This window comes from Myxocyprinus asiaticus, chromosome 41 (assembly GCF_019703515.2).
Source record: "Myxocyprinus asiaticus isolate MX2 ecotype Aquarium Trade chromosome 41, UBuf_Myxa_2, whole genome shotgun sequence".
Lineage (NCBI taxonomy): Eukaryota > Metazoa > Chordata > Actinopteri > Cypriniformes > Catostomidae > Myxocyprinus > Myxocyprinus asiaticus.
Window position 1 is genome coordinate 5,365,568 of NC_059384.1, and position 26,853 is coordinate 5,392,420.

The 26,853-nt window shown below is 36.3% G+C and overlaps 1 protein-coding gene across 2 annotated transcripts in view; it reads left to right on the forward strand.

Annotated features, from left to right (window-relative positions):
- The first annotated feature begins 2,844 nt into the window (after positions 1–2,844).
- The window catches only part of LOC127431567 (guanine nucleotide-binding protein G(olf) subunit alpha), a 38,592-nt gene continuing 14,583 nt past the window's right edge, over positions 2,845–26,853 (forward strand). Inside the window, exons 1-5 of one of the 2 annotated variants that reach the window (XM_051682035.1) lie at positions 2,845–3,533; positions 12,851–12,923; positions 15,465–15,519; positions 15,617–15,736; positions 18,346–18,443. In XM_051682035.1, the coding sequence (XP_051537995.1) occupies positions 3,059–3,533; positions 12,851–12,923; positions 15,465–15,519; positions 15,617–15,736; positions 18,346–18,443 (821 nt within the window). In that variant the 5' untranslated portion in view covers positions 2,845–3,058. Of the gene's footprint in view, positions 3,534–12,161; positions 12,660–12,850; positions 12,924–15,464; positions 15,520–15,616; positions 15,737–18,345; positions 18,444–26,853 lie in introns of those variants that run through there. The other variant, XM_051682036.1, reaches the window with a different exon arrangement.

Sequence of the window (26,853 nt, forward strand, 5' to 3'; positions counted from 1 at the left end):
AAGATTTTTTCAACGTTTACGATTATTGTACTAGAATGTAGCAGTTTGTAAATCACACAGGTATGCGAGATTTTTTTCGCACCTTTACCGGAACTTTCTTTGAACGGAACTTCCTAATATGGTCAGACATGCTCGTCTTCCTGTTGCAGGTAGTTTAATGTATTTGGTCGCCGGGCTGCTGTTCGGCATTGCAGCGTTTGTTGTAGCTTCTCAAATGTCAAAGAATGACAGAAATATCTGGGTTTCACTAGGCAAGTCTTTTTTTATTTTATTATTATTATCTCTTGCTTCTCTGTATTTCTCTTTTCATTATTATTATTTTTGTGATTTTTGGGAAATAAGCACTATATATCATGAATGGTTTTATTTTGTATTTTTAAAAAAGAATTATTTGAAGGCACCTCTGGATCTCTGACAGCTGTAATGGGTGTGAGATTTCTGAGTTCATGAAAGATGATGCCAGCTGGACTGGAGCAAGGCAGGAATATTGATTTTATTTCATCCAAACATTCTATTCTTTCATTTTTTTATTATTATTATTATCCCCTTTTCTCCCCAGTTTTGAATGTCCAATTCCCACTACTTAGTAGGTCCTCGTGGTGGCGCTGTTACTCACCTCAATCCGGGTGGCGGAGGACAAGTCTCAGTTGCCTCCGCTTCTGAGACCGTCAATCCGTGCATCTTATCACGTGGCTCGTTGTGCATGACACTGTGGAGACTCACAGCATGTGGAGGCTCATGCTACTCTCCGCGATCCACGCACAACTTACCACGCACCCATTGAGCGCGAGAACCACTAATCGCGACCACGAGGAGGTTACCCCATGTGACTCTACCCTCCCTAGCAACTGGGCCAATTTGGTTGCTTAGGAGACCTGGCTGGAGTCACTCAGCACACCCTGGATTTGAACTCGCAACTTCAGGGGTGGTTGTCAGCGTCAATACTCGCTGAGCTACCCAGGCCCCAAACTTTCTACTCTAAGGGTACGTTTACTCGACAACGGTGTACTAAAAATGGAAAAGTTTTTCCTTTGCATTTTTGAAAGGTTTCGCATACAGACAACATCGTTATCAAAATGATACCCATTCACACTGATCTGTGAAAACTACTAAAAACGCTGTATTATGCATGCCAGGCCAGTAGTTGGCGATGTCATTTTGTAAAGAAACACTACGTGCCTGCGCACATAAGCATTCTTCCACAGAGCGGTGAATACAAACAATGAAGATGGCGAAAGCATCGAGCAATTTTGTCTGGACGGACGAAGAGTTTGCTTTGTTACTACAATTACTTTGCTGGAGAAGCGTCAATAAACTCAAAATCTTGGGCAGCACAAACACAGTCCTGTAGTCCGCCACTGTAGTTTTGAATGTCTCGCGCGTTGTTTTGAAGTACTCATGGGCATGCCTATAGACTGAACACATAATACGCATGCGCATGACGTCATCTTTTTCACAAATTCACGTTTTTGTATGTTTACACGGAGACGATAACGGCATCGTTTTCAAAAACTTGCACTTTGAAAAGTTTGCGTTTTCAGGCCCCAAAACGCTGTTGTTGTGTAAACGAACAGCCAAAATGCATAAAAAGTTTTCAGTTTTTAGTTGAAAATGTTGTCGTGTTTCAACTAAATTGTATTACGTGTATTACGTATTACGTGTTTTATATTCTCATAGAGACAGAAATAAAATATCTCTATCATCTATGTATATTTTGGTTGTCAAATAGTTTTATTCTTCACTCTTTTGTTCCTTGCAGTTTGTTGATGTTCCTCAGGATAGGTGTGAAGGTGTTACAGACTTCACAAAAGAAGAAAAGATGAACCTGTGGGCACTGCTATGCTGAAATTGTTTTCTCAGACATTTTCCAAATTATGAGACTAAAAAAGACAACACAAGTGTATTTTAAAATAAAAAAAATAATAATTTGATGTGTTTTGTTGTTCATATACAATTTCTTAGCAGTAACATTTCTTGCATTTGCAGACTCTGTATTGTTGCATTGTGTATTGTATTAATATATTCCTATATTTATGTGCATTACTCATCACAGATGACTTTCACGTTTTTATGTTCAAGATGTCTTCGGAAATTCTTAGCACTGCCAACTATATATCTATAAGCTTCTTGTGTCATCTTGACATCTACAAGTCTTTTATTCCATCCAGTAGCACATTGCTCAAATACAGTAGGCATTTAGTAATTTGTTAGTCGCTGAATAAAGTATAATTACTTCGACACATAGAGGAAACCAAAATCTTTTATTTCTAATAAAACTAATTTAGTTTTTTAGACCACAAAAAATTGGTTGTTTATAAAAGCATATAAACATTTATCACATTTTGCCACTTTAAAACCCTGTTCTTTATTACAACTAATATTTTTTTAAGCCTAGCTATTTTTACTATTAATCAATATTAGTAAATGTTCATGTTAAAAAGTCATAATTTATCTGAAGATAGTTTCTGATGGATTTGTGTGCATAATCCTTTCTGGGACAACCAAATCAAACATAGTATAATCACATCAGTTATGCACATTTGTTGTTATAATCTTCCATTTTCAAAATACTTCTGAGCTTAAGGTGTCCTAATTAAGTGTCTCATTAGTGAGTCTGTAAATGCTCTCAAGGGTACAAGGTAAACTTGCCACTCAAATACTCTAGGTTATTATCAACCCAGACATCTCAACAGGGTTTTGCAATTATAGATCAATAAATGCATATGAATGTGCATGCAAAATGCATCTTGATGTGTCCATCCCTTGTCCGACATGGATTTTCATGGTTGGGCTTTTGGTTTCTTTACGGTAAGGTGGACAAGCAGTGTCAGCATAGGCAGATGTCAGGTGATCCACCGATTACTGCATGTAGGTTGGACTGTAAGAAGAATACGAAATGACATTTTGTAAATACAGGAGCATCGTTTTTGGAATACGCATGGATGGAAAATGCACCAGGTACCATCAGCTCGCGTGGTGACGCGCTGAATCACTGGGGGATTAGAGGGTTTATTGTATATTTATGATCAAATATCAACAGTGAGCGCTTGGTCACATCATGGGGCTGTGCTACAGTTTGCGTCCCCGTTTGTTTGGGGAACTCAGTGGATCCATTTCCAACGCCAACTCGGAGTCGGACCACCAGCCTCCGGATGCAGGGATGACGATGAAGCCGTCCTGCGTCCGGGGATCGCGGCAGCAAGATGATGACTCCGGGGGGAACAACGGCAAGACATCATCCACCTCGCCTTTACGCACCGGGGACGCCAGTAAGATCCCGACCGTGGAGCCCCGCCATGGATACGCGGACAGAGCAGTCATCCAGAACGGGGGTGGAGGAGGAGGCGGGAAGAGGAGGCTACAGCTGCTCCAGACGCCCTGCAGCGCCCAAAAACAGAAGACCTGGGATAAACTGGTGGTGGTGGAAGAGAAGGAGGCCGAGAAGGAGGCCAATAAAGTCAGTAAGAACATTGACAGGGCCTTGAAGGAACTCAAGCGGGAGTATAAACAGACTCATCGGCTGCTGCTCTTAGGTAGGCTACATCTACTTGCTGGGTTGCTTTATAACGGTCCCCGTTTATTTTTGTGGTATTGACATCTGTAGGCATGGGTGACGTTGACGTCATAATGCCTTGCTAAAATCAGTGTCAACACTTTACTTGAAGTCTGTATAGCACATTAGAAATGCATTGATAATGCCTCATTATACGTCTTCTTTTGATTAGAGATCAACTAATATTTTTTTTAATACTATTTTTAAATGACCGATACATATTACTTTCATTTGTAGGTGTCTGATAACTGATTTAATTAATATATTTTTACAAATGACTAACTAATCATTGAATTACAACAATAACAACATTATAAACACATTTGATATTAATAACAGTTAGAGCCTACTGTTTTTAAATGACCGATACTGATTATTTTCATTTGTATGTGTCCGATAACCGATATACTGAATCGAGTTTTACAAACGACTAATTAATCATTGAATTTCAACAATAAAAACATTAAAAAATATTTTAATATTAATAACAGTTGGGGGGCCCCCAACGCTGACTACCACCCCTGGAGTTGCGACTTCAAATCCAGGGCGTGCTGAGTGACTCCAGCCAGGTCTCCTAAGCAACCAAATTGGCCCGGTTGCTAGGGAGGGTAGAGTCACATGGGGTAACCTCCTCGTGGTCATGATTAGTTGTTCTCGCTCTCAGTGGGGCGTGTGGTAAGTTGTGCATGGATCGAGGAGAGTAGCATGAGTCTCCACATGCTGTGAGTCTCCGCGGTGTCATGCACGATGAGCCACGTGATAAGATTGATGGTCTCAGAAGCGGAGGCAATTGAGACTTGTCCTCCACCACCTGGATTGAGATGAGTAACCGTGCCACCACGAGGACCTACTAAGTAGTGGGAATTGGGCATTCCAAATTGGGAGAAAAGGGGATAAAAAAATTAATAAAAAAATTATTTTATATATATATATATATATATATATATATATATATATATAAAATAATAATATTAATAACAGTTAGAGCTTACTGTTTTTAAATGACCAATAGCAATTACTTTCATTTGTGTCTGATAACTGATATATATATATATATATATATATATATATATATATATATATATATATATATATATTTTACGAACGACAAACTAATCATTGAATTACAACAATAAAAACATTATAAAAAATGTAATGTTAAAAACAGTTAGAGCATACTGTTTTTAAATGACCAATAGCAATTATTTTCATTTGTAGGTGTCTAATAACCAAAATACTGAATTGAGTTTGACTAACAACAAACTAATCATTAAACTAAATCACTAAATAAACATTGCATTACAACAGTTAAATTCTAAATATAATAAAATTTTATATATTACACACACACACACACTGGCGGCCAAATGTTTGGAATAATATACAGATTTTGCTCTTATGGAAAGAAATTGGTACTTTTATTCACCAAAGTGGCATTCAACTTATAACAATGTATAGTCAGGACATTAATAACGTGAAAAATTACTATTACAATTTGAAAAAAATGTTCAGAACTTCTTAAACTACTTCAAAGAGTTCTCATCAAAAAATCCTCCATGTGCAGCAATGACAGCTTTGCAGATTCTTGGCATTCTAGCTGTCAGTTTGTCCAAATACTCATGTGACATTTCACCCCACACTTCCTGTAGCACTTGGCATAGATGTGACTGTCTTGTCGGGCACTTCTCACACACCTTACAGTCTAGCTGATCCCACAAAAGCTCAATGGGGTTAAGATCCATAACACTCTTTTCCAATTATCTGTTGTCCAATGTCTGTGTTTCTTTGCACACTCTGAACTTTTCTTTTTGTTTTTCTGTTTCAAAAGTGGCTTTTTCTTTGCAATTCTTCCCATAAGTCCTGCACCCCTGAGTCTTCTCTTTACTGTTGTACATGAAACTGGTGTTGAGCGGGTAGAATTCAATGAAGCTGTCAGCTGAGGACATGTGAGGCGTCTATTTCTCAAACTAGAGACTCTGATGTACCTTTCCTCTTGTTTAGTTGTACATCTGGTCTTCCACATCTCTTTCTGTCCTTGTTAGAGCCAGTTGTCCTTTGTCTTTGAAGACTGTAGTGTACACCTTTGTATGAAATCTTCAGTTTTTTGGCAATTTCAAGCATTGTATAGCCTTCATTCCTCAAAACAATGATTGACTGACGAGTTTCTAGAGAAATCTGTTTCTTTTCTGACATTTTTGACCTAATATTGATCTTAAGACATGCCAGTCTATTGCATACTGTGGCAACTCAAAAACAAACACAAAGACAATGTTAAGCTTCATTTAATGAACCAAATAGCTTTCAACTGTGTTTGATATAATGGCAAGTGATTTTCTAGTACCAAATTAGCAATTTAGCATGATTACTCAAGGATAAGGTGTTGGAATGATGGCTGCTGGAAATGGGGCCTGTCTAGATTTGATCAAAAATGACTTTTTTCCAATAGTGATGGTGCTGTTTTTTACATCAGTGATATCCTGACTATACTTTGTGATCAGCTGAATGCCACTTTGGTGAATTAAAGTACCAATTTCCTTCCAAAACCTAAAATCTGTACAGTATTCTGAACTTTTGGCCGACAGTGTGTTTGTATATATATATATATATATATATATTATTATTATTTTTTGTTTGTTTTTGTTTTTGTTTCGGTAAACATTAATAACAATTAAAGCAATAACAATGCTGTTGTTGACAAATGACAAAGTGGATGTTGATTTGGAGTTAGATTTTAAACATTTGGAGTTGCCATTTATCGGTAGACCCGAAGCAACCAATAACAAATCAAGTATAAAAAAAAGTGTGTATATCAGTAAAAAAATATAATATAATGTATTGTAATGTTTATTGTGAAGGAATTATAAATTACTTTTATAATGTATTTCAATGCCTCTATAATGCATTATAGATACAGGCTTCAAGTAAAGTGACTTATTTATTTATACATTTAATTTACCTATTTAGGTGATTTGTGTTAAATGTAAATGTGGATATCTTTTATAAGTTTTCTCACCAAGAAGTCTATTTTAATGAGTTTTGTCATCACCAGTGAGGCCCTTGAATGGGACATTAATATACTCCACATTCAATGGTGTAGGAGAGTTTTACTTATTATCTGCGATATCAGATACTGTATTTAAACTGACCTCATGTAGTTTGTCAGCACGGATATGATGCTTTGATAAGATACCAGTATTAGTCATAGTAAAAAGGATATAATCCTTAGACCTTTGGGACACTGGCAGTTCCAACATGATCATACATATCCTGATATTCTTTCAGTATAATACTTATTTTAATTCTAGAAACCCTATACAACCTGCAAAAATAAATATGTATTGATTTCAATCAACAGGCATATACAGAAAAAAGTACTGAATATAAAACTAGAACTCTACTGCTGTTTTAAATGTCTAAAAAGCTATTTCATTGTGACTTAATTTGAAGTACAGTGGAAACAGCTTCTAATGCTAGATAGTTCTTTATTACTGGCCCTTGAAGTTTAGTATGTTGCTAAGTGATGTCTGTGGTGGCTTTGCACTGAATCAGTTTGTTTAGGTATACCTGTTTCCATAGGCATGAGTTGTTAAGACTAAAGATTAGACTTTGCTGCAATTTTAAATTCATTCATTTATTTATTCATTGTACTTTCCTGCTGGCTACAAGGAAGAAGGGTGAACTCCAGTGGATAATGTACAACTGTGTAGCCCACACTAGGAGAATGAATTACTACACACTACCAATATTTGCATGCAGTTTTAAGATGTTATGCCAGGTGGCACCTAACATGAAGTTGAACAGAGGTTATCTGGCCCTCCAAACTCACAGGCCAGCAATTGTTAGAGCTATTTATTTGTATGTTTTACTGACACATAGTTCATTTCATCTCTGGTTTAGTGAATCAGATATGGAGATTGAAGTGGCACCTCAAAAACTAACACATTATTAATCATTTTTTCTTTCTAGAAACAAGCCTAGTTTTATAATTTAGCACTATTGCATAAGATAGCCTGATCTTAGACAATTAAATAACCTTGACTGATGAGATACAGGCAGTGTCATAGAAGTTGATAATAAAATTTAAGAAAGAGAAGGCATCCAAGATATGGATTAGAAATTAACTTGCTTGGAGGATCTGGGTGGGTTATCTTTAAGCTTTATGGTGCAATTATTTTCTTGCAATTATTATCTTTGTGCAAGCTGTACTGTAACTACTTCTATATCTGGTATATCAAGTAGTAGATAACACAGCCTTAAAGGAATAGTTCACCCAAAAATGAAGATTCTCTCATTATTCACTTACCCTCATGCCATCCCAGATGTGTATGACTGTCATTCTTCAGCAGAACACAAATGAAGATTTTTAGAAGAAGACAGAGCTCTGTCAGGTCCTTATAATGCAAGTAAACGGGTGCCAGCACTTTGACGGTCCAAAAGTCACATTTAGGCAGCATAAAAGTAATCCATGCAACTCCAGTCGATCAGTGAATGTCTTCTGAAGCAAATCGATACGTCTGTGTATAAAATAAATAGATAATTAAAATGTTATTAACTTTTAAAAAGCAATTCCTGCCAGCAGCTGACGCGAAGCGTGACGTAAGCATGTTGGCGAGTTCACGCAAGAATTTGTAAGCGGCACTTATTTACAACAGAAGAACGAATGTCACGTGAGAGTTCGGCCATTTCAAACCGCATCAGAGCCCTGGATGGAAGCGCCGATTTAAAGTTAAAAACGTTTTGTATGTATGTTTCTTACATAAACCTATCGATACATTAGATCGGCTGGAGTCGCATGGATTACTTTTATGCTGCCTAAATGTGACTTTTGGACCATCAAAGTGCTGGCACCTGTTTACTTCCATTATAAGGACCTGACAGAGCTCTATCTTCTTCTAAAAATCTTAATTTGTGTTCTGCTGAAGAAAGACAGTCATACACATCTGGGATGGCATGAGGGTAAGTGAATAATGAGAGAATTTTAATTTTGGGGTGAACTATTCCTTTAAAGCTAATATCATCCCTTTTAATAGGTATTTTAAGTCTTAACCTAAGCTAATTTGGGTATTTATTAATATAATATGACTAGTATCATAAAACACAAAAATAGTATACGGTAATTCAAGTGTCTTATATAGACAAATAGCACATTTACCTTTATAATGAATTCCTTGTCCATAAATAGCCAGAAGGGATGGGGGCGTCTCTTTTGAATAGTCTGATTATGGTGGTAGCAAACCATGCAGGGAAGCCTTTAGGCAAAAAAACATCATACTTCTACAAAAGCTTTTATTGTTCCTTTTTGTATGTGTTGCAATGTGAAGTGTATGTAGTATCTAAACTGAACTTTGTCACCCTGTAAATAGGTTTTTATCATTTACTGAAGGTGTACTTTGGCTCTAGTGTGGCTCTTACAGCATATGGGTAGCTAATTGTAATGAAAGTATTATGCAATATTCCCTGTTGTTGAAAGATGTGAGCATACATGCAGCTTTTGTCCTAAAAACATGGTGAGATCACAAAGCATCAACCATTCATCCAAAAATTGTCTTCCATGTAATTTAGGTCTATAAATATTGGTTCATTGCATTAACAGCACTAATTAATGAGTTATTATAGGTTTTGAGTCAGCATTGTCAGTGTCAGAAATTAACTTTTACATTAAGAGGTATTTTTGGGGCATTTTCTCCTAATTGTATAAAACATAAACTTTGTCTAATTTTGTAAAAATTTCCTCAATTTATTAATACAACTTCTCAAGATTGAGAACTAATTACCTTAAAAGGAAATCAACATTAAGTAATATTCCGTGTTCAATACAAGTTACGCTCAATCGACAGCATTTGTGGCATAATGTTGATTACTACAAAAATTATGTTGGACTCGTCCCTCCTTTTCTTAAAAAAAAAAAAGCAAAAATAAAAAAATCGATGCTGCAGTGAGGCACTTACAATGGAAGTGAATGGGGCCAATTTTTTGGAGGATTAAAAGGGAAAAAATGTGAAGCTTGTAATTTCTCCTCCATATATGACCTTTTTCTTTTCTGCTGGCTTTAAGTAGATGGATCCTATTTTTTATTATTGTCAAATGTGTTGCTAATGTTTACCAAGTTGAAAGTAGGCCTAATAGTTACTTCTGTTTTGTCTGGTTATGCCATAAATGCTCAGTGATTTTATCTTACAACGTGACAATATTCTTGACTTAGTGAGCTAAAATATATATATAAGTTAAGGTACTAATTCCTCTTCCAGAAACATTCAAATTATACTCTCAAAATCTTAAAGTCATTCAAAAGTCATCCCAGAACCACCATATGCACAGTGTTAAAGTTTTCTTTACTTTACACCAACTTGAACCACTACTAGGACATTTACATGTATATTTTGACCTTGGATATCACAGTGCCTGAAGTTGATGAGCTGGGGAAGTTACATTTAATTGGTTCTTCCTTTTATTTTAAATATAGTCCATTGTATTTCTGGATAATGATAAAGTTATCATTTTTCCACAATTGCTTAATGTTGAAGAGACACAGAACTGTGGAGTTCATTTTTATTTAACAGAACATCCTCTATCAGTTCACAGGAACCTTAAGAGCTTTTTATAGAGTTTTTATAAGAAGTGAAAGTTGTATCTGTTCTTAAGTAGAAAATAGGAGAACTACAATGTAAATGTTTTTAAATAAGTCACAAACTCACTTTGTTATTATACATTTACATTGTAAAATTATTTAATAAAACATTAACATTAAAACATTAAATTAATTAAATAAAAAAAAATGCTAAATGTAAAAAAAAAAAAAATATGAATAAAATAAAACATACTTAAAATTAAATATGTCACAGAGGGTCACATGTCACTATGTATCTCTTTTCCTTTTTTTCTGGAGTATTTAAAAAGATTTTCCAACGTTTCACAGATGTACAAAGTTTTATGCATGCTCAAAAATGGAAATAACACCTGAGGCTCACATTTCCACAGATTTTGCATCACAAATGTAAAACCACTAGACCGTTGGCATACAGCAGGTAGCCACTTATTTGCACTTAGTCATATGCACTGTTATTATTTTGGCATTGTTAATTGTTTAATGATAATGACCTGGAAACTATCAATAACCACACTTAAAGTCATAAAGACATTCCTACATCACGACAGGGTCAGTGTTCATTAAATAGATTTAAAGTGGGATACAAAAGTCTGAGACCACTTTGAAAATCTGAAATTGCTTTGATTTAAACCTGCAAATAAACAGAAAGTTGTAAAATCTTTAACGTTTAAAACAAAAGGGAAGATATATCCTAAAATTAAGATGAAATACTTTAGATTCTGCACTATGTAATATATTCAAATTTAGACATTAACTTAAAAGGTCAGATTTTATTGTTTCCATTATTTTGTTGGTCTTAACTGGTCTCCCACTCTTATCAGGCTGCTCTGTTGGCTGGGTTTAGAGGGGTTTTGGTCACATATCAGCTGCTCAGCTGAAGTCCAGCGTGACCACACGGGGAGACGTGTTTAAACCAGTTAACCCAAGTTTAAAAAGCTGAAACCAGCAAAGCAGCTTAGGCAGATTTATTCATTATTCATCAGACTAATAAAGTGGAATTATTCAATCTGAATTCATGCGCTGTTGCTATTATGACATCACTTCAATTAATAATATAGCCATGTATGTGTAAGGTTTATATTCAAAGGCCTATTTACAGTAGAATGCACTGACTAAGTTCTAATGTAACTCCGAATGGGATTTTGTAATTAGATTTGTCTAGCTAACAAACTACATTGTCAAAATGCAAAATTTGATATAATATGATTTAGTATATTACACTTAAAAGCACATTTTCCAAGAAAATAAATAATGAAAAATTATAGCATTCTGTAAAAATTCATGATTTTTATATTATTATTATTATTATTATTACTATATATCTATTATAACAATTAAATTAGCAAATGTTTCCATTTATTTCCCCTAATCATATTTTTTAAGCTTTTATTTTGAATTTATAAACAGTACAGGGGATATACACCGCAAATAGCCAGGCTAATACAACATAAAACAAACAAGTGAATAAATGAATAAAAATAAAGAACATAAATAAAGTAACTAATATAAAACAACAAAAATAAATGAATAAAATTACAAACAAAAATATATAAATAAAAACAATGCCAAATAACACACTCTTGAACAGTTTGACTTCCCAATGATTCAATAATTATTTTCAGTAAAAGAGATGTTTTGATTGCTTTTCTTGTTTTAAGTAGAAAACATTCATAAAGCAATTTTAAATGTCAATACAGAATAGTTGTAAGTTGGGTTTTAAAGCAGTAACCTCTAATAAAATATTGGATGACACAGCTCATATTTAAATATGTAAAAATGTATCAGTAAATGCACATTGTTCTTAATCTTAAGGGTGGCATATTTCCCAGGTTTTATTCTACATTGTAACATTCTTTTTCTCGCACTGTACCATCCGTTTCTTGTTACAATGTATCAATATTTAGGCGCTACTTTGTAACGGTTTTCTTGGGTTCTCGGCTGTCATTACCAGTTGTCACCGATAGGGGCAGTGCTGAGCCACAGACTACAGCAGATGTACATGTAGAGACTATCACACAGCAAAACAGAGAGAGGGCGAGTGAAGAGAAGGGACGAGTTCTTGGCAGGGGCTCAACAGAGACCCCCAAATCCAGATGTCAAGTTCATATCTCACCCTACTGATCGATATGTGATCAATTTCATCAATCCCGTCGCCCGAATGATACCAGACAGGCTACTCCGGTCTGGTTGATACGTTGTAACTGGGAGAAGGAAAAACAAAAAAACCTTCCCGAGGACCTTTCTCCCTTTTTTCTATTTTTTATATATATTTTTACGCACCATTCTGGATTTAACTCAGCCTTTGGAATTGGATATATCATTCGTGAGGACAGCACACAGATTGGGTTCGAGGGAGTAAAATGGGGTGTTTGGGCAGCGGTAAAACCGAAGACCAGCGCATCGACGAGAAAGCACAGCGCGAGGCCAACAAGAAAATAGAGAAACAGTTACAAAAGGAGCGACAGGCTTTTAAAGCCACGCACCGACTTTTGTTATTAGGTAAGAGGAGACGTGAGGCATTATATATGACGTAGAAGACCCATACGAGACTGTGTTTTTCAAATGCACCATGTTTGACAGCTCTATATGGCTACATATCAAGATCAAACCGTGATAACGAAAGTATCTGCCTGGCCCTTGGTGCATATGCATGTTTGCATGTCTTTATACGGCTGTGTTTGTCTTCATAGGGGCTGGTGAGTCGGGGAAGAGCACTATCGTTAAGCAGATGAGAATACTTCATGTCAACGGGTTTAATGCAGAGTGAGTAGACATTTACTAATGACATAAGCACCAAATGCACATGTGTATAGGGCGTTTTATGAAGGCAAAGTCTTCTGTTGTATGCATTTACATAGGATGTTAGTTTTGGGCCTTATACATGCTCAACTGGTTACTGATGTAGCACTACATGCTATGAGCTAGTGTATGGGCTAACAACATCACTGTTATGATGATGCATATGTAAATGTAAATGAATGGATCTTGGAAATGCTTGTAGGAAAGTCATTACATAGACCCTACGAAGTGATCTTAGACGAAATGGTAATGATCAGCTCATAATCATGAGAATACTAGTGCCCACGATGCTATATGATTGCAGATAGGCCTCTGTGTGTGTGTTAAAGTTTCATGCCTGGCAGTGTAACAGCTTAGTTACCTGTAATATTAATGTTAAAAGTCTGACTGTTTTTTATGAGTATGTGTTTAAATGAGATGTGGGGAAAATAACACTGTTGTTGTCAATTTAAAGGAATAGTTTAGTTAGTCATTATTTACTCGCTCGCTTACTAAAGGAGAAATTTTGAAGAATGATCATTCAGCTCTTTTCCATAAAACAGCGGTTTGTAGTAACTAGGGTTGCGGCAGGGGCGTAGATTCCGGGGGAGGGGGGGAGGTTACCCCCCATTATTTATACCATGATCAATGAAAACATGGGTAAATGCTTCACGCTGCAACCCCTTCAATGTTCAAGCCAAATCTACACCCTTGGGTTCTGCGGTATACCGGTACTAACGAAATATCGAGATACCAAAAAAAACAAAAACGGTACGATATCAACTTTTTGCTAATTTTGGTACGATACTACAGTGTGGTGCTATTGACAAAGTTTTACGGGATGTGACATTTTTTAGATGAAATCTATGACAATTTGACAATCAAATACATATTTTGATATGGCCAAGTGTAATCATTAAACAGCGGAAGTATGTCATTTAATTAAATAATATGCTGTCTACACGTGCTGCACGCTTGAAAAATAACGAGAGGTGCCGCTGTGCTCTCTGTCATAATTCACACACACATACACAAACAGATTGACGCACATAATGCAGTGTGTTTAGTGTACGAGTGGCTGTGAACACTCACACAATCTCCTCCGGTGCTGCTTTGAGATCTCAGCTCAGCAAGTATTTTAGCATTTCATTTAGAATGCAGACCTTATTAAAAGCTACCACACAAGGGGAACTCAAAAGTCAGTCAAAATAAAAGTTCCGCCAAAATAAAAGCTCTGTTTTACTGGATGCGTGTAATTGAATACTTTCCAGCAGAAAAAATATTTAATTAATACATGTTTTTTTGTTATTATTATTATTACAATTATTATCACATGCAAGCAATATCACAAAAACAAGTGTTCTAGATATTAGCACGTAGCAGCTGTAGTAGCAGCCTTGTGCGACAGGTAATCAGATTTTTTTTGTTGAAAATTAATGATATTCTATTTGATTAAAGCTTTATATATTCATTTGATTAAAGGTGCACTCAGTCATTTTTGCCTTATTAAAAAAGTTTTACGCCTAAAGAAAATAATTGCAATTTTGAAACATTTTTTAAATTATAATGACTCACATGAGATGAAGACTCCAGTCATATCAGTAACCTTATAAAAGCTGTTTTATTCTACATGGAGAGGGTGCCCCCCCCCCCCCCCGGGGCAGCCATGTTGGGATCACAGTCAAATACTACTCGCTTGATCTCAGTAACCACCTGTCATTGGACACTTTCTTTCATTGATATAATGAATCATGGCTGAATGTGAATAGTGATTTTCTAAAATGGCAAATGTAACTAAAAACTACTGCGTTTGAATGATGTTGTATCCACACCGCTAGGTGTCACTGTAAGCACAAGACGACATGAACAAAAACTTACTGAGTGCACCTTTAAACACTGTTTTGATGATAACATTAAATTAAAACATAAAACATGGAATCCAGAATTTTTTTTTAATGGAAATGCAGAATTTGCAGTTTTAATCAAGCCCTTTTCTGTGTGATTTCATCAGTAATTTGAGGCTATTTATTTGTTGCCAAAGTATCGATTTAGTATCGATACTGAGGTACCAGGGCTGGTATCGTACCAAAGCCAAAATTTTGGTATCGGAGCAACCCTAGTAGTAACCACATCTGTCAAGCTCCATATAGGACGAAAAACACATAAATGGGTCCACATGACTCATGCGCTACATTCTAAGTCTTCTGAAGTCATACGATAGCTTTGTGTGAGGAACTGACTGAAATTTAAGTTGTTATTCACTGATAATATTGCCCTCCGCCAAAGCTCTCAAATATCATTCTCCATTGCGCATATTTCAAGTGGGATGTACGGTTGCGTGCAATCGTTGTTGTATTGAATAGATTTCTCAGAATATATTTTTTTGTGTTCCATGAAAAAAGAAAAACATATAGATAAAAGAAAAAAAAAGAGATTTTTCTGAATCTCGCAATTCAGTCAAAGCCCTGAAGGCTTTATTTTTGTGCTTTTTTGCCCAATTTAAATGTTTCATGTTTTCACGTGCAGAGAGAAGAAACAGAAAATTCTAGACATTCGTAAAAATGTGAAGGACGCCATCGTGGTAAGTGAACATCTGTTCAATCCTGATTTTGGTTTCTATCATTCGATTTGAGGTAATCTCAGTCTCACCGATCATAATTCTTTATTTTCTTTTCCAGACCATAGTGTCGGCAATGAGCACTTTAATACCACCCGTCCCACTCGCTAATTCAGAAGACCAGTTTAGGATCAACTACATCAAAAGCATAGCTCCACTCTCTGATTTTGATTACACACAGGTAAGGAACCTCATTTGCATAATTTACCTGAGATGCTTTGAATGGAATTTGAATATTTGTAAATGTGTTCAGGCTACTGAACTGCAAAGACTAGTTTGATTGTTTTGTGGCTTCTGAACCGTTCACTGAGGTAACCCTAACTTTGAAATATCATGGGAATTTAATTCCTACTGTATTTCTATTTCCTTTTCCATTTTTCTAGATAAGACCTGCTCTAAATCATTTTAACAGCTAGTTATTTCTCGAATGTAGAGTAAAACGTGATTGCATAGTGACATTAGTGAATGAATTGTTCTTTTGAGTTGGTTATTGTCGATCAATCGGTCGAACTGGTCACAAATTGATTTGAATGATTCATTTAAAAAAAAATATTATTGGGGCCTGGGTAGCTCAGCAAGTTTTGACACTGACTACCACCCCTGGAGTCACAAGTTCAAATCCAGGGTGTGCTGAGTGACTCCAGCCAGGTCTCCTAAGCAACCAAATTGGCCGGTTGCTAGGGAGGGTAGAGTCACATGGGGTAACCTCCTTGTGGTCACTATAATGTGTGGTTCTCGCTCTCGGTGGGGTGCGTGGTGAGTTGTGCTTGGATGCCGCAGAGAATAGCGTGAAACCTCCACGCACTACATCTCCGTGGTAACGCACTCCACAAGCCACGTGATAAGATGCGCGGATTGACGGTCTCAGCCGTGGAGGCAACTGAGATTCGTCCTCCACCACCCAGATTGAGGCGAGTCACTACGCCACCACAAGGACTTAGAGTGCATTGGGAACTGGGCATTCCAAATTGGGGAATTTTTTTTTAAAATTATTATTATGAGAGTTCCCATGGTCATAGAAAACCTGGAAAGATCAGAGCTTTATAATAGTGTTTTGTTTTTGTTTTTTTTAAGCATGTAAAAATCATGGAAATTAATAAAATCTGAGGAGTTATGGAAATTTCAAGTGAATATATATTTTGAGTTTTTTTTAGCTAAATATTGCTTTTGTGTAGAGCAAAACTAGCTTGAAAGCCAAAGTAATGTGCGATCTGTCAGTGAATCATTCTTTTGAATCAGATCTTTTCAACAGATTAGTTAAAACAATTCACAAATTGGTTTAAATGGTTCAGTAGCAGATCGGTCTGAATCAAAATGGTTTTTAAAAATCTTGATATAGTTATCACAAATGCCTGGAAAGGTCGTTGAAAAATCAGAGTTGGAACACTGTTGTTTTTGCTACATCATTTGTGTGATTGCAATCCAGATTTAAGGACATATGCGTATTATGTTTTTCGTGAACCTAAAGAAATGTGACTGCTGAATGTTTGAATATGTTTAACTGAGGAAACGTATTTTGGGTGAATACAGATGCTGACCGCCATGTTGTTGTTTACATGTGTAATTTAAAGGGGCTGTAAACACTTGTAACTTTAGGGTCATTATATTTGACATTGTGAACATGAAAAACTGCTGTTCCCATTGTGATTTGATTAAAAAGTTCAGACACCAAAGAATAAAAATGGCTCCATAATATTAACAGAAGTGTGGCAAAAATGCATTTTTAGCCAAATTAAACATTTTTAAAAAGATGTGGCTGTCCCTTTTAAATGTATCAACAGATAATATTATCAGAAAAGTTCTAAAATCATGCAGAGCTATTTTGTTCCTCAGATGATCGACAGATATCTTCCGATCTAATGTGTTGTGTTGTCTAGGAATTTGTGATGTTGCACTTGGAAAAGATGATGAAAATGGATATGGCCTTTTAATCACACACATTTTGGGCCTAATTTGTCCAAACATTTTAGTTCTATCATGTATGGTGCATGTTGTGTAAAGTTTAGCCTATTTGCTCTGATAGCTTGCATTTTGTTAATGCCATGCATTTTTGTGCTAGCATGCCACTATACAACATCAAGTAAATATCATGCATCCAGAGCTTTTTATGTTAAATAAATTAAAGGATTGTGGAGGTTATCTTGAGTTCACATGTAGCATTTAATTTAGAGATTGACTAATCCAGGAGACCCAGACTAATCCACGGGACACAGAAACGGAATGTAGATTTTCACGTGAAAATGTTGCATTAGCACGTTAGATCGGGACAAATAATCACTTACCCTTTATTGATATTCTTTTCGACTTAGTGAATAGTGTTTGTAGATAGAATGACAGTGTAGTACAAAAACAAGCAATGCAACAGTCAATAGTTTTGTTGTTTTTATTAAATCTTCAATAAAAGTACGTGACCACAAATAATTCAATTGCTGATTTATTTACGAAAAATAATAATTCATGTTTCAGAGCAATATGAATAAGATCAGATGTGCTGAGCAGCACTGAATACATAGTGAATGGCCAGTGTGATAAGTCGGCCTATTTTCAGAACAGCCAAAAGGTTATTAATGGAAATAGATGTTATGAATGTAGCAGTAAGTTTTGTTGTGGTATTTGTTCAAGTACTGTTTTTGAAAATATACATAAATGAAGTACTAACCATAAGGAAGAAGTCATTCCAAAAATTGTTCATTGCTAATTCTGTTGTAATCTACCATGAGAATATGACTTTGGCATGTAAGAAATTCAAGTAGTTTGTTGTTGTAAACATCGTTATAATTTCCTCCGCAGGAGTTTTTCGACCACGCAAAGAAGCTTTGGGACGATGAAGGCGTTAAGGCGTGTTACGAACGGTCCAATGAGTATCAACTAATCGACTGTGCGCATTAGTGAGTACCACCTGAAATCTATGCATTTGGCAGATGCTTTTACCAAAGTGACTTGTAATGTGTTGTAATGTTGTTAAGTTTCCTAGGAATTGAACTCATGACCTTGCCGTTGTTGCTGCCATGCACTACCAATTGAATTACAGGGAAATGAGTTACGGGTGTCTCTTTTTTTCTTTCTTTTTTTGTTGTTGCAAGGGCTAGACAAAAGCTTACTGTCATTCACTGTTAATATCCATAATAGTAGCTGTGATTTGTTTCTTATTTTTTATTTGTGCTAATAGTTATGGTAGTATTTATGGTTCCATTGTTGCACAGCCATGCTAACTTTCACTCTTCTTCACTGATATTTTGAATAAAATTCTAAATCAGAATGGAATTCCTGCTTGCGTGATGTATTAGTTGATTTTAAATAAGGCCTGCTATTGTGTGTTAATAGGAATCTGAATGGAACATATTCAGTAAACATAGCTGAACTCGCATGGGCCTGTTTGTGTAATTCTAGTTGTCTAACAAATGACTAATCGATTAGTGAGGTTGACTAGCTTATCTATATACTGTATATAATAAAGATGGATAGATATTTTAGTGGTGGTTCTTTAGCTGTTAGACAGTTTGCACAATAAAACCCAGAAAAGTTGTGTCTTTAGATTCATCCCCTTAAAATCACGCCACTACAACTATACACTCGCAGACAAAGTCTTTTGCTATTGTGTCACGTTTTGCATTCTAAAGGACGTTGCACCAATAAGATAGCATCATATACACTGCCTGGCCAAAGAAAAGGTCTCATACTCTAATATTTCATTGGACCGCCTCTAGCTTTGATTATGGTGCACATTCGTCTTGGCATTGTTTCGACAACCTTATGCAACGTCACAACATTTATTTCCATTCAGAGTTGCATTAATTTTTGGCCGAGATCTTGCACTGATGACAGGAGAGTCGAACCACTCCGTAAGTCTTCTCCAGCACATCCCAAAGACTTTCAATGGGGTTAAGGTCTGGACACTGTGGTGGCCAATTCATGTGTGAAAATGATTCCTCATGCTCCCTGAACCACTCTTTCACAATTTGAGCCCGATGAATCTTGGCATTGTTGTCCTGGAATGTGCCTGTGCCGTCAGGGAATAAAAAATCCATTGGGGATAACCTGGTCATTCAGTACATTCAGGTAGTCAGCTGATGCATAACGTTGCTGAGCCTAGATCATAACACTGCCTCCAGAGGCTTGTACAGTGGGCACAATGTATGACGGGTTCATCGCTTCATGCGTTTCCCTTCTTACCCTGATGTGCCCATGGCTTTGGAATAGGGCAAATCTGGACTCATCAGACCACATGACCTTTTTCCATTGCTCAACAGTCCAATCTTTACGCTCCCTAGCAATCTGAAATAATTTTTTCAGATTAGCCTCACTAACAAGTGGCTTTCTTGTGGCCAAACAGCTGTTTAGTCCCAATCCTGTAAGTTCTTGTCATATTGTGCATGTGGAAATGCTATTACGTTCACAATTAAACATTGCCTACTGTCGATTTTTTTTATGATGTGACTTCAAGCGTTTTAGTGATCTCTGATCACGATCATTCAAGATTTTTTTTCCAACCACGTTGCTTCCGTGAAGCTGACGGTTCACCACTATCTTTCCATGTTTTAATAATGCGTTGGACAGTTCTTAACACAATTCCAGTGATTTCAGCAATCTCCTATGTTGATTTCTTTGTTTGGTGCAGGCCAATAATTTGCCCCTTCTGAAACACAGTAACATCTTTTCCACGACCATGGGATACATCCTCAGACATGGTTGTTTAAGAAATGAGAAGCTACACACTGCATCAGTTAGGGTTAAAAGAATTGTTGCCAGCTGAAACATATTAATCACTGCAATAATGATCCAATCATAGGCTCTTAAGTATCTGCTTATTTAAATCCAAATGGCGACTTTTTTTTTTTTTTTTTGGCCAGGCATTGTAACACCCTTTAAAAAATGCTTTTGATCAGGGTCAGGTGAACCTGAAACCAGCCAAATTATACAAAGTTTCTTTAAAACTAGGGCTGGGTATCGGGTAGAGCTGGGTATTCCATATTTCGATTCACGAGCTTTCGATGAAATTCCGATTTCAAAATGATTTGATTCTGATTCATTTGGGTATATTTCAGTAATGATGTCCATTTTGACTATATATATGATAAAGAAATTCTTTCTCAGATTATGCTGTATTATAATGCTATTATACATGGAACCTTTTAACTTGGTACATTACGCAAAAATGTATTACAAAAATTCACAACTGGGCCCAAACAATGCAGTTCAATTGCTGTTTATATTTAGAGACATAATAATCAACACAATCAGAAGTAGACTTTAAAGGGGATTTTAAGAATCAGTACCGTGCTCGTACAAAATCAAATAAAGATCACAGTTAATTGAGAAATCTATATTTATCCCCAGCCCTAGTTAAAACTGATTAGTCAACTGGTCGTTAATGCAACTGCCCAAATAGTTGATTTGGAGAATATGTAGTTTTGCTCATCACTGCTTTGTAACAGGTGCACATAATTGTGAAACAGATTGTGCAAACTCATACACGCAAACACACAGATTTAGAATCTAATTTCATATATTATAAAAGTTGCCAGTTTTATTAGCTGTGGAGTTTGAGACGTTCTACACACAGATGTTTGTACGTCTACCGATGACTGCGTGTTAGAGCAGTGCAAACAATGTCTGTGTCTCAGGTATATAAAGCTGAGGAGGGTGGGCAGGTCATGGGAGTTGGTCAGCAGTTTGTGGGACACAGATAGCATCACCAGCTATTGCAGTGCCTGACACATAATGGCGACTGTTGTCTCTCTGTCAGAAAAGGCCTGGAGAAACTCAGACAAACTGCTCTCAATACGGGCTTGTTCTATGTGGAACGCTGTTACAATACTGAGAATTCTTCTGTTATACAACTTCAATTCAGTGTCTTCTCAAACATGTTTTGTGGTGTTTATTTTTCTAATAATGATTTCACATTAATTATTAAACTTTGAACATTTAGCATCGCTTTAGCATCTAGCATTACTCGGAGATCAGGTTTATTTTTGTAAATCGTCTTACTCCTGTGGTGAACTGTAAGGCTGGAAACATACTCGTCAAAGATACGAGCACCTGGCCAAGGTATTTCCAACGCGTGGTCTGCTTAACGTGCGTTTTTGTGTTACTGTTGGGGAAATAAAACCTCAGTACTCAAGGCGTTGATAGAGTCTGTGCCATTAAACTGAATGTGTGTTTATTCAGGTAAGTTGCAATTTATTTAATGACTTAATATCTTACTTGCATAGCAATATTATTTTCAAACTATTGCTTCACCATGACAGTAGTTGACTTCAGAAAACATAACATAGAACCGAACAGTTCACACTAATGTCCAGCCGCTATTGCACCCCTTGTGGCAAAGTTGAGAATGCAACGCATACTTGCGTTATGTCATGAAACTGCAGTCTGACACAATTTGGAATGCAACAATGCATGAAATTGTGCTTGCGTAGCTGGAAACATCCGCGTTTACGTACTTGCGTAGAGTATGTTTCGCCTTAAGAATCTAATGCCTGTCGTAAGGGACAAGCTTAATTTTATGTTATTGCCGTTTTTGTCATTCTCTGCTAATTATTTGTAATTAATAAGTCATTTTACACATAACAGGGTTGTTTATTTTGAGAGTTAAAGCAGAATTTTATGCTTTTTTTTTTAATTTAATTTTTTATATATATTCTATACTGGTGCTGATATCTAGACAGCATTGTAGCCGATAGCTGATATAATACTGATACTTGCTGTATATGTACAATAAACTTGTAATAAAATGTCATTTTGGCAAATGAGATGTACACAAAATTGCGTAAATAAATAAATAAAAAAAACCCTGCATATTTTACCCAAATTTTACCATTATTAAACAATTCACAAGATACACTGAACTGAAAATATATTAAGAGAAGCATGCCAATACTCGCATTAAAAAAAAAAAAAAAAATGATTCCCTTTTCTTCCCAATTATAGAATGCCCAATTCCCACTACTTAGTAGGTCCTCGTGGTGGCGCGGTTACTCACCTCAATCCGGGTGGCGGAGGACAAGTCTCAGTTACCTCCGCTTCTGAGACGGTCAATCCACGCATCTTATCACGTGGCTTGTTGTGCATGACACCGCGGAGACTCCACGCGTGGAGGCTCATGCTACTCTCCGTGATCCACGCACAATTTACCACGTGCCCCATTGAGAGCGAGAACCAATAATCACGACCACGAGGAGGTTACCCCATGTGACTCTACCCTCCCTAGCAACTGGGCCAATTTGGTTGCTTAGGAGACCTGGCTGGAGTCACTCCGCACACCCTGGATTCAGACTCGCGACTACAGGGGTGGTAGTCAGTGTCAATACTCGCTGAGATACCCAGCCCCCCAATACTCGCATTTCTTAAGTGTATTTGTTTAAAATATATTTAAACAATATTTTAACACACATTATGTGCATGTAGCCTTTGTGTTTTACAGTATTAACATTAATATTAATCAGCTGTATCTAATTGTAATCAATTGTAATAAATACCTAAATTTATTGTAAACATGTATATGTTTTATTAATATTTAATATTTGTTAATACTAATATGGTAACACTGTACAATAAGGTACTATTTGTTAACATTAGTAAATGCATTAGTTATGAGTTGTCATTTTTAGTGCTTTTATTAATCTTGGTTATTGTTAATGTATGAAAATACAGTTGTTCCTTTTTTTTGTTCATGTTGGTTCAAAATGCATTTACTAATGTTAACATATACATCTTTCAGTTTAAAAATAAATGAGCTTATGTAAATTAGATTTGTTGAAATTAACATTAACCAAGATTAATAATTTGCTGTCAAAGTATTGTTAATTGTTAGTTCATGTTAACTAATGTTAAAGCAGCGCTACGTAACTGTGCTCTCTAGCGACATCTGTGGTTGAAATTTAAAATTGCAATTTGCGGAAGAATGCGTTGCGTCAGTCGTGTTCTGGCACTGCTCTTCTGGTGGATATATCTCCCAATTTGAGCTTACTTGGACATTGACGTGATGGAGCCGGAGTCATAACATGCTATTTTCATGTTGATATTCTGTTATACGATTAAACATTTGAAATGGAAATAAAATCATACTTTATTAAATGTAAAAAATATTATGCTTAAATATGCAATATAACATTTACAAGAAATCAGTTTCAGAAGTCATACATATTAAACATGTCACAGTAACTTAACCGGACAACGTAGATACATCGCGATCGGTTAACACACGAGTAATGTTCGGTTCACACAAGCATGACAAGCAATATAAGCTTCAACAACACTATCAAAAAACATATCCAAGCATTATAGCAGGTAAACAACTTTGCCAAACGGATAACAGATAAACATCCATCTAGACCGCAGCGATGCTGTCCTGAACTGTGTGATAGTGACTGACTGAACTGAACAGCGTAGTTTCTCCAGTTGGAACACGAGACAGCCGGCACTTCTTTCCTGTGTGTGCGTACATGACGTAATGACGCAAGGATGAACGTCATAAGCCAGCGGTTTTGTGCCAAATCGAACCCAACAGCTCAAAATACAAATCATTTTTATAGGCTTACAGAAGTGAATTGGGGTAAGGTAAGGACGTTGTTTTAAACACTGATTGTTGATGTACTCAATCAATAATGGCAATTTGTTCATTTTTAACCAAAAAATCTTACATAGTGCAGCTTTAAGAAATACAACCTTATTGAACAGTATTACCATTAATATTAACCTTTAATTTGTATTATTAACAATATAATATAGCAAAATAATCGACATGACGGTGAATATAATAATTGGGAATAACATTTGTAAATGCATAAACAGTAGTAGTGTGATTTACCAGCCCGATGCCAAGTGAATTTGTGCTAATATATTGTAATGTTTAATTGGACACACAGTCTTTTACATTAACAACAAGTGTTTTCTTGTCCCTAATATGCTGATGATATGGTTAGTTGTATTTTATTATTTTCATTTAGCATTTCTTTTTCCCTGCTGTCCACGACCCAATTAAAACAGACCTGCAACCCATTTTTGGTTGTGACCCACCAGTTAAAAACCACTGATCAATTATATCTGTGAAGTTTAAAATAGAAAAAAAAAAAAAAATGGATTAAACTGAAAAAAAAAATAGCTTGCAATTTCAAACCACTGAGACACACACAAACACACATTCGTATGCAATAGTGTTGACATGACCAAGATCAAATTGTTGTGATAAAAGGACACTTATAAAGCAAAAGGCACCAGTCCGAGCACGAGATATCCCAGTTGTGTGTGCAGCACTGCATGCCCGGCTGTATGGAGATTGTGGTTGGGCTGTCTGTACCCAACGCCTCCCTCTCTCCGCCAGAGCTTATGTAAAGGAACAGAGCGGCCGGGGCAAGCTGAGCTATTTATAGCATGGCACTGCAGAGCACTCACTGGTGGAGGGCGTCACGTGTGTGTGCGCGCCGCCGATTCAAAGGGAGTATCCCGGCAATGCGCGTAAACAAAGGAAGGTCAGAGAGAGAAGGTGAGGAGCAGAAAGGGCCCGTGTTTGTGTATGTGTGTGTGTGTGGTTATATATCAGGCCCTCATAAGTGCTTAAATGCAGGGCCGTAACCACCATAGATATTGAGGAGGACATGTCCCCCCCCCCCTATATTCATAATAGTGGTCTACTGATATGGGCCCCCCCCTAATCCTGAATATTTGGTTACATCCTTGCTTAAAGGGGATAAACATTCACTGATATACAGCGGCTCATGCGCTCTCTCTCTCTCTCTCTCTCTCTCTCTCTCTCTCTGTCTCTCTCCCTTTTTCTTACATAGATGCACAAACACGCACACATGCGGTTGATAAAAATAGCAACAGATTAATTCCTTTTTTTAGTATTTGTGTCTATTTAGGAGAAATGTGCCAGCATGTAGCAAAAAATAGAACGGGCGCAGCACAAATGCTCAAAACCATGGAAACCAATAATAATTTTTAAATCATAATGCCATTATATTAAATACAGGTTTGTTACTTTGATTTTCATTGCACAAATAAACTGTGCCATGTAGGTTACTTAAGCAAAAGTAGGTTACTTTAAGCTTCAGGTGTTAGCCAGGGCTCAACAATAAGGATTTTTTCTGTAGTTCAGATTGTTACTTGCCCTGCCAACATTAACGTAACTTTAAAGGGATATTTCACCCAAAAAAGGAAACTCTGTCATCATTTACTCACCCTCATGTGGTTCCAAACACCTGACATTATTTTTTCTGTGGAACACAGAAGGAGATGTTTAGCAGAATGTTAGAGGTAAATGTAAAAATTAAGTAAAGGATTATAATCTTTAAAATCTTGTGTGGTAGAAAAGGTTTTGTATATTACATGAGGAAATATTAGGTCCAGAAAGCTTCCTCAACCTTAAAGGGATAGTTCACCCAAAAATCTAAATTCTGTCACACAACACAAAAGGAACAAAAAACAAATGATTCATGATGTCAGTATTTTTGGGTGAACAATCACTTCAAAACACAGGCCCAAGGAACCTTCCACTCTATACCTTTAGCTCTTGGGCTGTTGAAATCACTAGGGAATGTGAAACGTGTTCAAACATAATCATAATGTTCAGTGTGAACTGGATTTACTGGTTTTGGAATGGCTCCAGGTACAATTTCCCTGTGTTTTGTGCTCTAAATGTTTTTTACAAAGTTAAAGATTAGTGTGAAAATATAGTGCTAAAAAAAAAATAAAAAAAAGAGTTAATTCATTTTTTACCAATTTTATGTTTATGTTATTTACTATATTAAATTGTGTGATATATCGAAATTGTATCGGCCTATCAGCCACCCTTCTCTCTGGATATCGGCATCGGCCATTAAAAACCCAAATCGGTCGACCACTACTCTAGAATCAGCCACTTGTTCCTAAACAGTGCACACAGTGGTGGTCGAGTACAATCTGGGCTCCATTATCTTATCTTTTCAAGAAGAAAAACAAGAATATATATATTGCATATTAAATAAACAGTTGATTTACAAAATATATTTAAAAATATAGCCCCATAGGCATGGTATATCTCAAAACTGATAATCTCAAAATGGTGAAGAAAGTTGGCCTGGCCAAAATATTGATATATCACTATTCTATATAATTGCGCTACGTTTCAGATCCATTTATAGTTTTACCACAACAAAGTTTAAAGGAATGTTCCGAGTTGAGTACAAGTTAAGCTCAATCAACAACATTTGTGACAATGTCGATTACCAACAAAAACATTTTTCAACTCATTCCTCATTTATAAAAAGAAAAGAAAAAGTGACGCTTACGCCAAGATACTTACACTGGAAGTGAATGTAG